Source organism: Jaculus jaculus, chromosome 8 (assembly GCF_020740685.1).
Source record: "Jaculus jaculus isolate mJacJac1 chromosome 8, mJacJac1.mat.Y.cur, whole genome shotgun sequence".
Taxonomy (NCBI): Eukaryota; Metazoa; Chordata; class Mammalia; order Rodentia; family Dipodidae; genus Jaculus; species Jaculus jaculus.
Window position 1 is genome coordinate 124,685,143 of NC_059109.1, and position 14,419 is coordinate 124,699,561.

Consider the following 14,419-nt stretch of genomic DNA (forward strand, 5'->3'; position numbering starts at 1 on the left):
GTTGTCGTTGTTTTGAGGTAGGGTTTCACTCTAGCCCAGCTGACATGGAATTCATTATGTCATCTCAGAGTGGCCTCAAACTCACGGTGATTCTCCTACCTCTGCCTCCCAATTGCTGGGATTAAAGGTGTGTGCCACCATGCCCGGCTCTCTCTCTATTTGCCTCTTTCTTTCTCTCTCAAACAAACAAATAAAAATAAACTATTTGAGAAATGCCGAAGGATGCTGCTTATTGGAAGAGGCTAGGTGGAGTGGAGTGGAGGCATGCTAGCTTTGGCCGAAGGCAGGCTGTCTCCACCCCTTTATGGAGAGTACATTGCCAGGGTGCTGTATGAACTGCATGAAGAAGTGCCTGCAGTGGGCTGACGTGGTGTTTGGTCCAGGACAGCAGCTCTCCTTTAGTTATGGGAAGTTATGAATCACGTAAAGACAGGCCAGGTGGTGGCGTGTGGCAGGTCCTCAGCAACCCTGCTTGGCACCTGATGGCAGGCACTGCAGTTTTTTCATGGAGGCTTCACACTGTACCAGTGACTTGCACACAAGCCAGGGTGTGTGGAGTGCCCTGCGCCCCTCACCCCTGGGACACTGAGGTGAGGGAATTTAGAGAGTAGGCACAAGCTGGGTGCTTTGCTCAGCTTTTCACTGCTGTTGAGTGGGTGACGGTAGGTCCCACCCTCCACAGCAGTGTTCAGACAGGCAAAAGATGTGGGTTGTTTTTTTTTTTCAGTGTTTGTTTTTATTTATTTGGGGGAGAGAGAAAAAGAGAGAATAATTATCAATATGGGTACTCCAAGGCCTCTTCCCACTGCAAACAGCTCCAGACACAAATGCCACTGTGTGCACCTGACTTTGTGTGGGTACTAGGAACTGAACCCACATTGGCAGGCTTTGCAAGCAAGCATCTTTAATTGCTGAGCCATCTCCCCCGTGCCCTCTAAGTGTTCAGGATAATCTAAGCATCTAGAGTCACAGCTCACGTCCCTACTAGTGGGGTAGGTGGCTCCTGTCTGAGCCTGCTGGTGTCTCTTACTCCCAACCCCTCCGGTTTCTGGCTGACTGGGGTAGAGATAGAGACTGCTAGTAATGTCCTGGGTCAGACTGTGCACATGCACCCCCTCCAGACCCACAGACCCTAATGCGGGCCTCGGTGGGCACTCCTGAGCACGCCTGGTCCCACGTAACCGGATTGCGCCTCCTTCTTGTTGGGGACTTCATCTTCATCTTCCCCCGCCCCTGGACTGCGCAGCTGCAGTAACTTCAACGGCCCATCACCACATCCCTTTAGCACCTGCCCATAACCCTGGCCTTTAGCAGACTTGTCATCCAAGCAGTGCCATATGCATTTCCATGGTCAACAGTAGGGTATGAAAGAGCAGGCTAAGGACTTCCTGGCCTTGGTCGCCAGCACCCCGACCCAGCTCCTCATTTCACCCTGGTCAGCCGGGCTGGCCTTTGCGCTGTAAGCTGTGTGTGTGTGTATGTGTGTGTGTGCCAAGAAAGCACACTCCTCTCCCTGTTCTTCCTCCTCTCCAGAAGGACAGGCAGAAGGGAGCACCCCGGACAAGGAGGCCAGCAGCCAGCCTGAAAGCAGCGATGCGACCACCTCATCCTGAGTCTGCCGCTGGCCCCAGAGGCTGAAGGAGAGACCTGCTGTCCCCTCCCAGGACTGGAGCCCTGGCACTGGCCTAGTGGCCTCTTCTGTGAGCCCATACCCCAGGCCAGCCGGCCCAACTGAGAAGCCCCCGGAGACCTCTGATACTCTGGGAAGGCCCTCTGCCCAAACCCACAGGCTCCACTCTCCCAGCACCTTCACACCGTGCCGGGCACATTCTGAAGACACTGTCACCATAGGATGTTATTTATGCAGCTGGGCGAGGCTTGAGTCAGGCCCGGCCCACCAGCTGAGCATCTGGACAGGGGCCTTGTCCCAGCACCAGCCTCATTTCTAACCCTGGCTTCTTGGGTCAAGTTCTTAGTCCTTTTTTTAAAAGTACTTTTAAACTTTTTAAAAATTTTAAATCTTTTTTCAGCAGAGAGGGAGGGAGCTGACAAATCACTTGTTTTTTTTTTTTTTTTTTTTTTTTTTGGAAGCCGTTTTAAGCTCAACTCTTGACCATCTATGCAGCTCTATGGTTCCCTCATGGGGCATCACAGATCCATTTTAGGGAAAGGATTTTGGCTTAAAACCAACTGACCAGTTCTTTGCTCTTTCTACCAAGATGAGTGATGCGTAGGCCCCAGCAAATAAATGCTGATGATTTGTGTGACCGGCTTATGGTTTTTTCTATGTAACTATGAAAAGCAGAAGCTGGATTTTGTTTGCCCACATCTCCTACCAGCCCAGGTCCATTGTCCCCATGCTTCCAGAGTGAGTTTCTGAGGATATTCCCCTGTCCTATAGTGACTAATACCACTCCTTATCTGGCATCTGATGAGCCCTTCACTGCCGTGTCCTTGCACAGCCCTGTTTTGAGAACCCTAAAGGACCCAGAATAGAGAACCTGAGAGTGTGAGTGGATAGCATTTCTCCTGGAGGAAGAGGTCCTTACCTCTCTCAGCTGCAGCACCAGAAGCTCCCAATCTCCACTCATAGCCTCACTGAGCTTTGAGGCCTGCTGGTGAGAGCCCTTCCGTTCTCATCTGCCCAGTCCCCACACCCAAGACCACGCTCGCCGTGTGCTGCACAACCAGCCACCAGCTGCTTTATTGAGCACCAGATTTTCCGCATGTTGCCTCAGGAGGAGGGTTTCAGATCCATACCCGCCCCTTGGCCTTAGGCCCTGGCAAGGACACCTGGTCAGGGGACAGACTTGGCCAGGCCAAGGTCTGGAATAGAGGCAAAGAGTGTCAGAGAGTTACGGAGACTCCATCCATATGGGGAGGCTAAGAGGTGGCCATGCTGCCTTCAAGGATCCTGCCCTGTTGGTCAAGTCAATGAGACAGAAACATTAGAAACTGGCTATGTGAAAATCACAGAACTCCAAAACCAGAGAAGAGCTCTCTTCCACAGGTGCCAAGACTCTGAGGCTTTGAACAGGGGCTGTGGGGCTTGCCAAGGCTACATAGAAAGGGAGGAAGTGAGGGAGGGAGGGAACATAAAGAGCTAGGGCCAGCCCAAGCTCCTGCCCAGATGGAATGCCAAGCTGCCCAAATGGTTCAGATTGGCCTTCAGGAAGCCTCCCTTAGGCCAGTCTTCCCAGACAGCAGCTGCTCAGAAAATAAGCCACAACAAGAGGGTGACCAGCAGGCCCTGGAGGAAGGGCTCTTGTAAGGATCGTGCACAGAGCAAAGCAGAGCAGGGTGGTGGCCAGGGCCCAGCAGGAACATACCCGTGGTGGCCTGTGGTGGCAGTTGGTATGCTCTGCAGAGCTTGTCCAGAAGCTCCCTCTTCTCGTTTTCTGGGAGGAAGCTTGACTTTGCTGCATTGATGTTCTAGAAGAGCAGGATAGGAGACAACATGGTGCCAGAAAGCCAAGAAGGGAGGCCATGGTAGCCTAGCAACAGTCCATTCTCTTCACAGAATTCAGCTGTGGAGCCCAGGGCAAGGAACTTGTAGGCATAGGACAGCATATGCAGAGCACAGCCCATGAGCTATGTTCTTGACGTGGAATGTGAGGAGGAAGAGGAGGTTAAGAGAAACTCAAGAAACAGTGTGGTAAGTGTGGGGCAAGACCCTCCTCCACAGGAACTGACTTGGGGCATCAGAACCCTGGAAACAGCCTGAAGGGCACAAAAATTTTCTAAATTTGGGCCAACCTTTCTGGGGAGAGGGATTGTTTGAGGGGCTTGCCCCGAGCACAGGCTAAGCTGCCTGGTCCTCAGGACACCAGCACCAAGGCATCTTCTCTGCGGAAGGCATCTGGCGCCAGGCCAGGCCTGGCAGGCAGACTCATCGTTAGTCTCCGAAGTTCCAGGCCTCCAGTGAGACCCGCAGGCCTCATCCAGCCCTAGTGCAGGCACTAGAGCCACAACCCAAACACTCACCATTCGCTTAAACTCCTCCTCAGTAAAACCCATGTCCCGTTTGGTCATCTGGTAGTCGGTGTCCAGGGTGGACTTGAAGATGAGGGGGTCATCTGAGTTCAGTGAGTAATTGGCCCGGTCATTCTTGAAGCTGGGAGAGGGGCCAAGAAGGGAGAAGAGCTCCCTTTACTCCAAAACCATCTCTGCCGCTGTACTCCCTTCTCGGTCTTCACCCAGCCTTAGACAAGGAAGGCTGCATTCTGGCGTGACAGTGGGAACAAATGTGGAGAACTCGGGACTGTCCAGAGCTATCCTGCCAGTCTAGAGCCAGACGAAGGCAGAGTAGGGGCCTGACATGGCAGCCAGGGAGACGGGGTGGGGTGTTGGGGAGCCAGGAAAGCAACAGTCCCTCCAGCTGCCATCTTCTCTAGCTTTCTTCACCGGCAGCTGACACCGGAGCGTGGCTGGCACCCTACCGTACCGTTCCAGTCAGTCCTCACTCGCCCTGCACTTGGTTCTTGCAACACACCGTGCAGACTTCAGGCACAGTCCCTGGCCACTGTCTAGCTAAGCCTGGTGAACCTCTCCATTCTTACCCAAAATGCGACAATGTGGGCTGCTTGAAGCACCATCCCTAGTTTCCCTGATGCCCTTCCGTCTAGTTGTCTCTACTCCCTGTCATTAAAAAACTTTTTTTGTTGTTGTTGTTGTTGTTAATGTTTTTCCAGGTAGGGTCTCACTCTAGCCCAGGCTGACTTGGAATTTACTCTGTAGTCTCAGGGTGGCCTTGAACTCATGGTGATCTTTTTAGCCTCTGCCTCCAAGTGCTGGGATTAAAGGTGTGTATCACCATGCCCAGCTTATTTTTTAAAAAAGTTTTGATATTTTTTTTTTTCCCAGAGGATGCCTGTGCTGTTTTGTGCATCTGGCTTTATGTGGGTACTGGGGGGTTGAACCCAGGCCACCAGGCTTTCCAACCTAGCGCCTTTAGTCATTGAACCATCTCTCCAGCTCTAAAATTTTTTCTATTTGCAAACAGAGAGAGGGGGAGGCGGGGGGAGAGAGAGAATGAATGGGTATGCCAGGGCCTCTAGCCACTACAAATGAACTCCAAATTCACTTGCCACTTTGTACATCTTGCTTTATGTGGATACTGGGCAATCAAACCTGGGTCCTTCGGCTTTGCAGGCAAGCCCCTCACCCGCTGAGCCCTACTTCCGGTCCTTTAAATGTCAGTGTTCTGGGTTTTACCCTTGGCCCTCTTGTTCCACCAACTCCTGGGCTCTCCATCCTCTGTTGTCTGTGTAGATGACTCGAACCCTTCTCCACTGGCAGTCTATATTCTCATGGGCTTCCAAAACCCCCTTTGGATGACCCACAGGTACCACACAGCCATGAGCTAAGGCCAGCCTGAGTCTCTTGTCTTCCAAATGCCAGAGCGCAAACTCCTTCCCTCTGATAAGCTTGGCCGTGTGTCAGACAGAGCGGCATGACAGCGTGACCATGCTCACCCCAAGCTCTTGCTGCCTGTATTCTTTCTCCAGAAAAGTCAGCTTTGTCCCCACAAAGACTCACACCACGTCTTAGGGCTCAGTCACAGGACGTGAAGGCCCAGTTCCTGGTTAGATATTGATGGGAGTGTGGTGGCATGGGACAGACACTCTAGGGCAAAGCTTCAGGCTGGCACAGGGAGCAGAGACATACAGGTAGGTGAGGCTTGTGGGAGACTGGGGAATGTCGACGTTTCCCTCACTCCTGCCGGGGCTGAATGGTGGCAACAGAGCCTGGCTCTGCGTCTGAGCATCAGATTCCGTACATGTGTGACAAGGATGGCAACTCTTCACCCCGAGCCAAGACACTTCCTAACTAAAACCCAGAGTGTTGGGTGCCCAGTCCCTGCAGTGCCCCGCCCTCAGCCTCTGCAGTACCACTCTCACCGAACAACTGCATGTTGCGTTTCTGGCTTCCAGGCACCCGTGAGATAGCTGGACCAGGGGCAGACCTGCAAGGGCAGGCGTGTGGCTGGCAAGGCAGGCCCCAGGCCACCTGCTGTGGCACATTCTTGCCAGGTTTGTGTGGGCCTTGCTGAGAACCCGTGAGCCCTCCTCCATCTGGCACTTGAACGTCTCATGGCCACCCACACAGGGCTCACCTGGCCTTCTGCCTTTGTCCAGGTGGCGTGGGATGTTCAGGGATGGGTTCCCCAACCTTAGCCCCTCACCTCGAAGTGCATGTTTCCTCGCCGTAGCCTCTGGTAGAGGGCCTCATCCTCCAGGGTGTGGTAGCCATGCCCCACCCTCTCTGTCTTAAGTATGTCCACCGCCTGGGAAGAGGCAGAGGAGAGCTGAGCAGGGGAGCAAAGACGAGCGGAAGCAGCATGAAGAAGGGGCCCCGTGCCACGGCTCCTCACCTGTCGCACGACCTCAGCAGAGCCCACCTCCCCGGCATGGACGGTGCGGTGAATGCCATGTTTCACAGCTCCCTGGAAGGAGAAGCACCAGGTCAGGGGCAGCTAGGGGAGGCCCTGGCAGACTCTGACCTCACCACACACGGGGTCCGAGTGTTGGCAGGCCCCAGTGCAGGCTAGAGTGCTTCAATAGCAGGAGGCAGGCTGGCCTGGTACTTAACTTCCCTTCTGCAGCTGCCGTGTGCTGGCGCTCTTTGAAGGGGTTGTACACCTTGACTGACAGCCCTAATTAAATACTGTAACACCCACTTTGTGATGGGGGGGTTGGAGCTGGGTGTCAGGAGAGCTAAGTAACAGGACTAAGGCCTAACAGGAAGTGTGGAACAGTCCCCGCCAAGATCACGCAGCCAATCAGACACAGGTCTCCCGATACCACACGGAAGCTTGGCTTTATCCCCAGTTCTGAGCCCCGAACTCCAACCAAGACACACTTGGGGGGTCAGGTCAGGAGGCCCTGGGCTCCCATGCATGTCAGTTTCCCCAGAGCCAGCTCCCCTTCTCAGGCCTACCTCATAGGCTGCCATGTGGCCCAAGAAAAGGCTGCTTCCTTTGATGGTCTCGTCACCAGCCAGGTCGATGGCCACCACGGTCTGCTGGTGGTACTTCTTACACAGATCCAGAACCTCAAGGGACCAGTCTGGGCGAGGGGGCAACCAGAGCTCTGTCACACAGCATGGGGCTGGGGCATCCCAGCCCTCCTCCTCCAGGTCCCGATGGCCATGTCCCATCCATGTGGCTCCCTTAGCCTGAGCCTCCAAGGCCCCTTCCCAAAGGGACACCACACACGGTCATGGCGAGAGGCCTGGCTGAGATTCTGGGCTCTGTAAGTGACAAATAGCTGTCCCCTCTCTTGGTGCTGACCTCAACTCCAAGGTGGGTTTACTCTCTCTGAGAAGATGAGGAAAAGGAGCTTAGCACTGAGCTTCACATGTCACTCAGGAGTGTGTGAGCATGCCGTGAGTGTACTACGTACTGTGATGTGTCCACGAGGAATTTCTAGTCAAAGAGTAAGCCTTTGCCTCTCTCTGCCTCACTTGCCCCATTGATCACAAGGGAGTAAATAATGACTGCCCTACCTCACCTTCCGTATTGGAAGGATTCGAGAGAGACATGCAAACCCACCCTACTGGAGTACACCTCATAGCTTGGCATCAACTCTTGGCTTTGGTTCCCACCAGTCCTTAAGATCGAGGCATGAGGTGAGCACGACTATACTGGGACAAGCGGTAACGCAGGTCCAGGGAAACGGCATGACTTGCCGAAGGTCACACAACGGACTATGCCCCATGAGGCCGGAGTCCTGGGGAATTGACCAGTGTCAGTCACAAAGGAGGCCCCTCAGGAAACGCCAGAAATGAGATCCACTCAGAGGTTCTGTGGACCAGACAGAGGAGGCCGCCCCACCGGGTCCCAAGGCAGGGCCATGGGTTTAGACTTTTCTCTATTGTCTGGGCTCCTTTGGTCTTAAGCTTTCTGCAAGTCATGTGTTTGTCTAGACCCAATCTCCCTGGGGACAAAAGTGTCACTAGAAGTTCCAAACCTGCCTAGAGGCCTCTGGTGTCTTTAGAAAACCCCAGAAACATGGGTTGGGGGGAGGGCACCAGGGGGAGCTAGATATAGCTCTGTGACTGGCCAGTCAGCTGGGCAGCCAAGCTGGTACTCACTGGGCTGGTGGCGCATGCAGCACAGGATAGAGCGGGCCTTTACCCCGAATGCGTGCTCTCCTGCCCGCAGGCCCTGGTTCACTAGGCGCACCACTTCATCAGGGGTGAGGTCCCCTCTGCATGGAAGAGGAGGGGAGAGGACCTGAGGTCAAAGGAAGGTCCAAGGCCTTAGTGCTCACCTGCGTCCTCTGAGGAAAGAGGTACGGAGGTGACCCCAAACGTCTGCACCCCTACCTGCTTCCTTACAGCTGTCTGGGTACTTCCAGAGCCCAGTGTGGGGGTGTCAGACACAGCCCTCCATGCCCCAGGATGGAGAAGGTTTCCCTCTTTCCACATGGATCAGAATTGTGGTTCAGAGAGATAGGGGGACATCAGGATAGCACTTCATGCTCCAAGAGGGTATCGATCAGGGGACAAGAACATGCCAGATTCCCTTCATCTGTGGGGTTAAGCAAGGCCTTTAGAAGTCCCTGGCTATGCAGGACAACCATCCCAACGGCAGGAGAGTCACAGGCAGTGAGATAGCCAAGCACTTTAGCCAAAGAAGAAACATAAGCCCAAGGTGAGGGACGGGAAGCAATGTTTCTAACAGACAAGTTAAGTTCAGAGGCTGCGGAACAGACCAGGCCCAGGGCTCCTGGCAGTCTACCCCGCTGCTCTCAGAACTGGGTCACGCAGCCACTCTCTGGGCACAGGTCCCTCCAGAGCCATCGCTTACTTGGTCTGGTTCCAGGGGACTGGCTCCACATCGCAGTTGGCCAGCAGGTGAGGGCTGTAGCGTACCTCCACGTACACCACGCCTTCCTTGGCTTTCATCTCCACAAACTCATAAGCAATCCTTTCGATTGCCTCCCTGCAGCCCCTGGGAAGGGAAGAAAGGGGCTGGGAAACAGCTTTCTCCAAGTCCCCTAGGAGCGCCAGGGGCAAATGAGACCGTCTGCAACCCTCTGAAGACCAAGCCTGTTTCAGGCCCTCAGTCCCTTGGATCCCAGCCAAAAGTTCTCAGCACCTGCCAGATAAGATCTTAACCGCCTGGCAAGTCCTATCACCTGTATTTCCAAAGTGCCACACCGATGCTCGGTCCTGGCGCAACTGCGTTGTCTCTGACTGACATATACTGTGCTTGCCCTGCACTCTAATTCTTTATACAGCTGCTAAAGCAATCTGAAAAATGTAAACCAGGAGGAGGGGGTGAGGAGTGTGCAGCTCAGTGACAGAGCACGTGCCTAGTTCCCTTCCCACCCACGCACAGAGCCAAAGCACTCTGCACCTCTCCTTTGAGCCTCAGTGGCTTCCAACCACATACAATGACACCCAACTCCATACTGGCCCAGGTACCACAGCCAGCCATGCCACCTCCCCAGCATCTTGCCCTCACTTTCTAAGGCCACCAGAGCTTCTTTCTGGCCAAGGAAAGTCAAGCTGGGGCTTAACTCAGCCCAGGCCTTGGGTCACAGACCCTCTTATCCAGAAGGAACACTTTTGTAAAAAAAAAAAAAAAAAAAAAGCCCAGCATGGTGGTGCACACCTTTAATCTCAAGCAGAAATAGGATCTCCATGAGTTCAAGGCTACCATGAGACTACATAGTGAATTACAGGCCAGCCTGGGATAGAGCAAGGCCCTGTCTCAAAAAGACCGAAAAAAAAAAAAAAAAAAGGGAGGGAAATAAATTATTTATTTGCAAGCGAGACAGACAGACAGAATGGTCACACCAGGACATCCAGCCACTGCAAATGCATTCCAGATTCATGTGTCACTTTGTGCATCTGACTTTACATGAGTACTGGGGAATCAAACTCGGGTTGTTAGGCTTTACAGGCAAGCACTTAACTGCTGAACCAGCTCTCCAGCCCCCTAGAGGGCACACTTTTATAAATTTTTTTTGTTCATTATTTATTTATTTGAGAGTGACAGACACAGAGAGAAAGACAGATAGAGGGAGAAAGAGAGAATGGGCAAGCCAGGGCTTCCAGCCACTGCAAACGAACTCCAGACGCGTGCGCCCCCTTGTGCATCTGGCTAACGTGGGACCTGGGGAACCGAGCCTCGAACCGGGGTCCTTAGGCTTCATAGGCAAGCGCTTAACCGCTAAGCCATCTCTCCAGCCCAAGGGCACACTTTTGCCCCAGCATCCTGAACTCCTGCCTCCTACCTGGGGCTGCCTTAAGCCCACCCCAGGCCTTCCCTCCTCACCTCTCTGGATACCTCCTTTACCACGACCCTATAACACTCAGCATTACACATAGCCTGCTTTCTTAGGAACCATTTTCTTTTCTTTTTTTTAAAAAAGTATTTTATTTTTATTTATTTGAGAGAGGGAAAGAGGCAGAGACAGAGACAGAGACAGAGACAATGGGCACACCAGGGCTTCCAGCCACAGCAAATGAACTCCAGATGCATGTGCCACCTTGTGCATCTGGCTTACGTGGGTCCTGGGGAATTGAACCGAGGTCCTTTGGCTTTGCAGGCAAAGGCCTTAACCCCTAAGCCATCTCTCCATTTTCTTTTCTTTTTATACAGAGAGGGAGAGAGAGGAGAGAGAGAACTGGTGTGCCAAGGCCTCAGCTACTGCAATTGAACTCCAAATCCTTGTGCCACCTAGTGAGCATGCGTAACCTTGCACTTGCCTCACCTTTGTACATCTGACTAATGTGGGATCTGGAGAGTAGAACATGGGTCCTTAGGCTTCCCAAGCAAACGCCTTAACTGCAAAGGCAGCTCTCCAGCCCTAGGGACCATTTTCTTTCTTTTTCTTTTTCTTTTTCTTTTTTTTTTTTTACAAGGTAGGGTCTCACTCTAGTCTAGGCTCACCTGGAATTCACTATGGAGTCTCAGGGTGTACTTCGAACTCATGGCGATCCTCCTACCTCTGCCTCCTGAGTGCTGGGATTAAAGGTGTGCGCCATCACACCTGGCCTAGGAACCATTTTCTATCTCCCCTGTGCCTATGGTCACCATGAGGCAAGGACTCAATCATTTGTCTTGTCATGCTGTGACCCTTCATCCAAAGAAAGCACTTAGGCCACAGTGACCAAATATCTGTTGAGTAATGGATGTAAGGCTAGAGGAGAAGACAGATTAAAGGACCCCAATGAAGAATCCAGAGGGACTCAAGGATGGACGAACCTGAGCCTCAGTCATGGATCTCTTCTGTATAGCCCAGAATTAGTCATCCTCTCTGCTACCTACATCAGAGGGTTATTGTGAGGATAACTGCGTAAAATATCAAACCACCCAGGCCAGTCTTTGGAACAGGGCAGGCAAATGCTAAAGAGGTCTGGTTGTCACCGCTGAGTGGGCGCTTGAGGTGAGGTGCAAAGTGATCTGCAAGGTCTCTGAGTGTTGACCTGATGCTGATGGGCTGGGCCTGCCTGGAAGCTTCCACCACAGAGTGGAAACAGAAGGGCTGGAAGAGCGGGCTAGGGAAGGCAAGTGCTCTGAGGCCTGGCTGAGGAGAAAGGGCCCAGCCCTGGGGAAACGAGGTGGCTCCCAGGAGGAGGCTCAGGGGGTAAGGGAGGATGCTGGGGTTCAGCCTGATACAAGGAGGTACATGCTTACGGCCTTTTGCAGCCCCTGGCCACTCCGGCTCCACCGCAGCTGTGGTCCCATTCACTTCCCAAGAGGACAGTGAGCCCCGACACTGGGCCCAGGCCCTGAGTGCACAGTGGTCAAGCAGTCAGGGTCCCTGCCTTCAGCCTCCTTGTAGCAAGAGAGCCAGGCAGCAAAAAAGTGAAATGCGTGACACATCACATGGTGACATATATAGATGCAGATCAAGTCAGACAAGGCCTCGCTGAGAAGGGACACAGCCAGAGACGTGCAGGAAGCAAGAAGACAAGTCACGGGCTCCTAGAGATCAGCGTTCCAGGCAGAGGGAACGACAAGGGCACAGGACCTGAAGGTGGGGTGTGCTTGGCATCTGGGGGCAGGGGAGGAGTGAACAGGGGGCTTGGCTGGGGTTAGGGCTTGGAGGCAAGGGCCCAACACAAGATCCTTAGCTTTTGCCCCAAGGAGACATGGTTAAGTTTGAGGCAGGGAGTTAGCCTACATTTTAAGGGTCCCGAGACTTCACTGGCACTCTCTTAGACTCAGTTATAGGCATTTTAAGAACCTAACAATGGTGCTCACCCACCCACCGTCATGAGTCCTAACAGAAAAAGCAGGACCCGGGCCCGCCTCTACACCTCACGACAAAGCCCAGCCTCCCTCGCTCTCACTGCCCAAAGCCCTAAGCTGGGGGCAGGAGAGAGCAAGTTCAAGCCCCGCTCTTCTCAGACCTGTGGCTTCTTTAGACTTCAGTTAACCCCCTCCACGACTCAGGTGTCTGCGGTGGTGGTATGGACTGGGGAGATCTGGTCCTAATGGCCATGAGCTCTGAACCAGGTGACATTCCATGACCTTCCCATCACAGGGCTTCAAGGAACAGGCTTATTCTGCCCCAGGGGATATGGAGATGGCATATCCACAAGTTATTCAGGGTGGCCAGGAGCTCTGCCTGCATGGGTGTTTGGGATGGGGTTGGGGGAGGGCAGTACGTGGGTGTCTGCTTACAAGACCCAGGACAAGCGAGGACAGCAGTGTCGTCCCAGCAGAGCCCAGCCAGACCTCTAGCAAAGAGCCAGCGCCCGGCTCATGCCACGGTTTCCCAAAACCTGTGCTCCTGCCCAACGCTTCACCAGCCCATGACCTCTGTCATCTTTACAAAGTGCGTGGGTCCTCCACCACCTGTGCTCGGCCCACCCTGCAAACACATCCTTGGATCTGACTCATGGATAATACCTCCCCCTCCCCATCTCTGGCAGCCAGACTGTCTTCCTCCTCCAGGTCGCTCTTGACTGCCCCCCCCCCCGGAAGTCTCCCCTCCACCCCACACATCTTGAACTTCTGCAGTCAATTGTCCAAAGCCCGATTCTGGCTTGCGTTGAGGCACTCGGCCTCATGCCAGGAGGTGTGGGGTGGCACCAGGGCGAGAAGGTGACTTCACCCCAGCACACTGTGTGGTTCTGTCCTGAACCTCCATTTCCATCTCTGCAGATGAGGATGGTGTCTGCCTGGCAGGATTCTTAGTGAAGACGGGAGGCAAGTGCAACTCTGGGAGCTGGACCCATCTTCCGGGGTAAAGGGGTCAGGCTAACAGTGACAACTGGCAGCCACCAGTGCCTGCTGTCCTCAGAGGGAGCGGCCATCTTCAAAGCAAGCGGGGCTTGCTGAGGGCAAGGCTGGGGCGCCTCCACCCTCCAGCCCTAGCTGCAAAGGAGCAAAGCGAGGGCCAGGGAGGGTAATGCCCAATGCCACAGTAACCACCTCGGCTCTGATACGAGCATCTATGTTGTTGTTGTTTTTTTTTCCCTTCCATTTGCACCTATGTTCTTACATGTCCAGCTCTCAACTGAGCCATCTCCCCAATCTGCACCTCTGTTCTTAATGCCATAGCCCTCTCTGTAAAAGCCAACAGCAACACATCTTTCTTTTCTTTTCTGTTTTTTTTTTTTTTTTCCTTTTGGTTTTTTAAGATAGGGTCTCACTCTAGTCCAGGCTAACCTAGAATTCATTATGTAGTCTCAGGGTGGCCTCGAGCTCATGACAATCCTCCTACCTCTGCCTCCTGAGTACTGGGATTAAAGACGTGAGTCACCATACCCGGCTTTTTTTTTTTTTTTTTTGAAACAATGTTTCATGTCACCTCACTATGTAGCTGAGAATGACCCTGAACTTTGTTTGTTTGTTTTGAGGTAGGATCTCACCTTAGCCCACGTTGACCTGGAATTCACTATGTAGTCTCAGGCTGGCCTTGAACTCACAGAGATCCTCCTACCTCTGCCTCCTGAGTGCTGGGATTACAGGTGTACATCACCACATCTGGTTTATACAGGGCTGGGCATCAAACCCAGGGTCCTGCGCATGTTACGCAAGGTCTCTGTCAACTGAGCCGCATCCCCAGCCCCCACACCGCTCTGAAGTGACTCAGTCGTGTGCCAAGGTGAGAAGCCGAGCTCAGCATTCCCGGTGCTTTCTGCAGCACCAGAGGCTGAGGCTCAGGCCTGGTCCTTGTCACGAGGGACAGACGCTGCCCAGGATGCAGAGGTTGGAGCAACTCACGCGATCACAGGCATGTAGTACTCAAACTTGGCCAGGAAACCTGGGAGGGAGCCGGGCTTGTCCATGCTGATGATGTTCTGCAGCTCCTCCGCAGTGTCAGCTGGGAGGGGGAGACCTCTCTTCCTGGGAACAAGACAGCGAGGGTGAGGATGGGCCAGGCCTCCTGGGGCAGGACGAGACAGCCTCAGAGTCCCGGCAGGAAATCTGGAGCTCTCCCCATTCAGC

General features: G+C 53.6%; 2 protein-coding genes across 4 annotated transcripts in view; one reads left to right on the forward strand and one right to left on the reverse strand.

The window, feature by feature from the left end:
• The window catches only part of Pkig (cAMP-dependent protein kinase inhibitor gamma), an 83,833-nt gene extending 81,569 nt beyond the window's left edge, over positions 1–2,264 (forward strand). For both annotated transcript variants that reach the window (XM_045156766.1, XM_045156767.1), the window contains exon 4: positions 1,534–2,264. In XM_045156766.1, the coding sequence (XP_045012701.1) occupies positions 1,534–1,613 (80 nt within the window). In that variant the 3' untranslated portion in view covers positions 1,614–2,264. The remainder of the gene's footprint in view (positions 1–1,533) is intronic.
• Positions 2,265–2,677: 413 nt separating this feature from the next.
• Ada (adenosine deaminase) overlaps positions 2,678–14,419 on the reverse strand; it is a 30,508-nt gene continuing 18,766 nt past the window's right edge. The window contains exons 3-12 of one of the 2 annotated variants that reach the window (XM_045156765.1): positions 14,195–14,317; positions 8,813–8,956; positions 8,095–8,210; positions 6,940–7,067; positions 6,374–6,445; positions 6,185–6,286; positions 5,901–5,965; positions 3,985–4,114; positions 3,330–3,432; positions 2,678–2,919 (exon numbers count right to left, since the gene is read on the reverse strand). In XM_045156765.1, coding sequence (XP_045012700.1) covers positions 2,906–2,919; positions 3,330–3,432; positions 3,985–4,114; positions 5,901–5,965; positions 6,185–6,286; positions 6,374–6,445; positions 6,940–7,067; positions 8,095–8,210; positions 8,813–8,956; positions 14,195–14,317 — 997 coding nt within the window. In that variant the 3' untranslated portion in view covers positions 2,678–2,905. Of the gene's footprint in view, positions 3,433–3,984; positions 4,115–5,900; positions 5,966–6,184; positions 6,287–6,373; positions 6,446–6,939; positions 7,068–8,094; positions 8,211–8,812; positions 8,957–14,194; positions 14,318–14,419 lie in introns of both variants that reach the window. The other variant, XM_045156764.1, reaches the window with a different exon arrangement.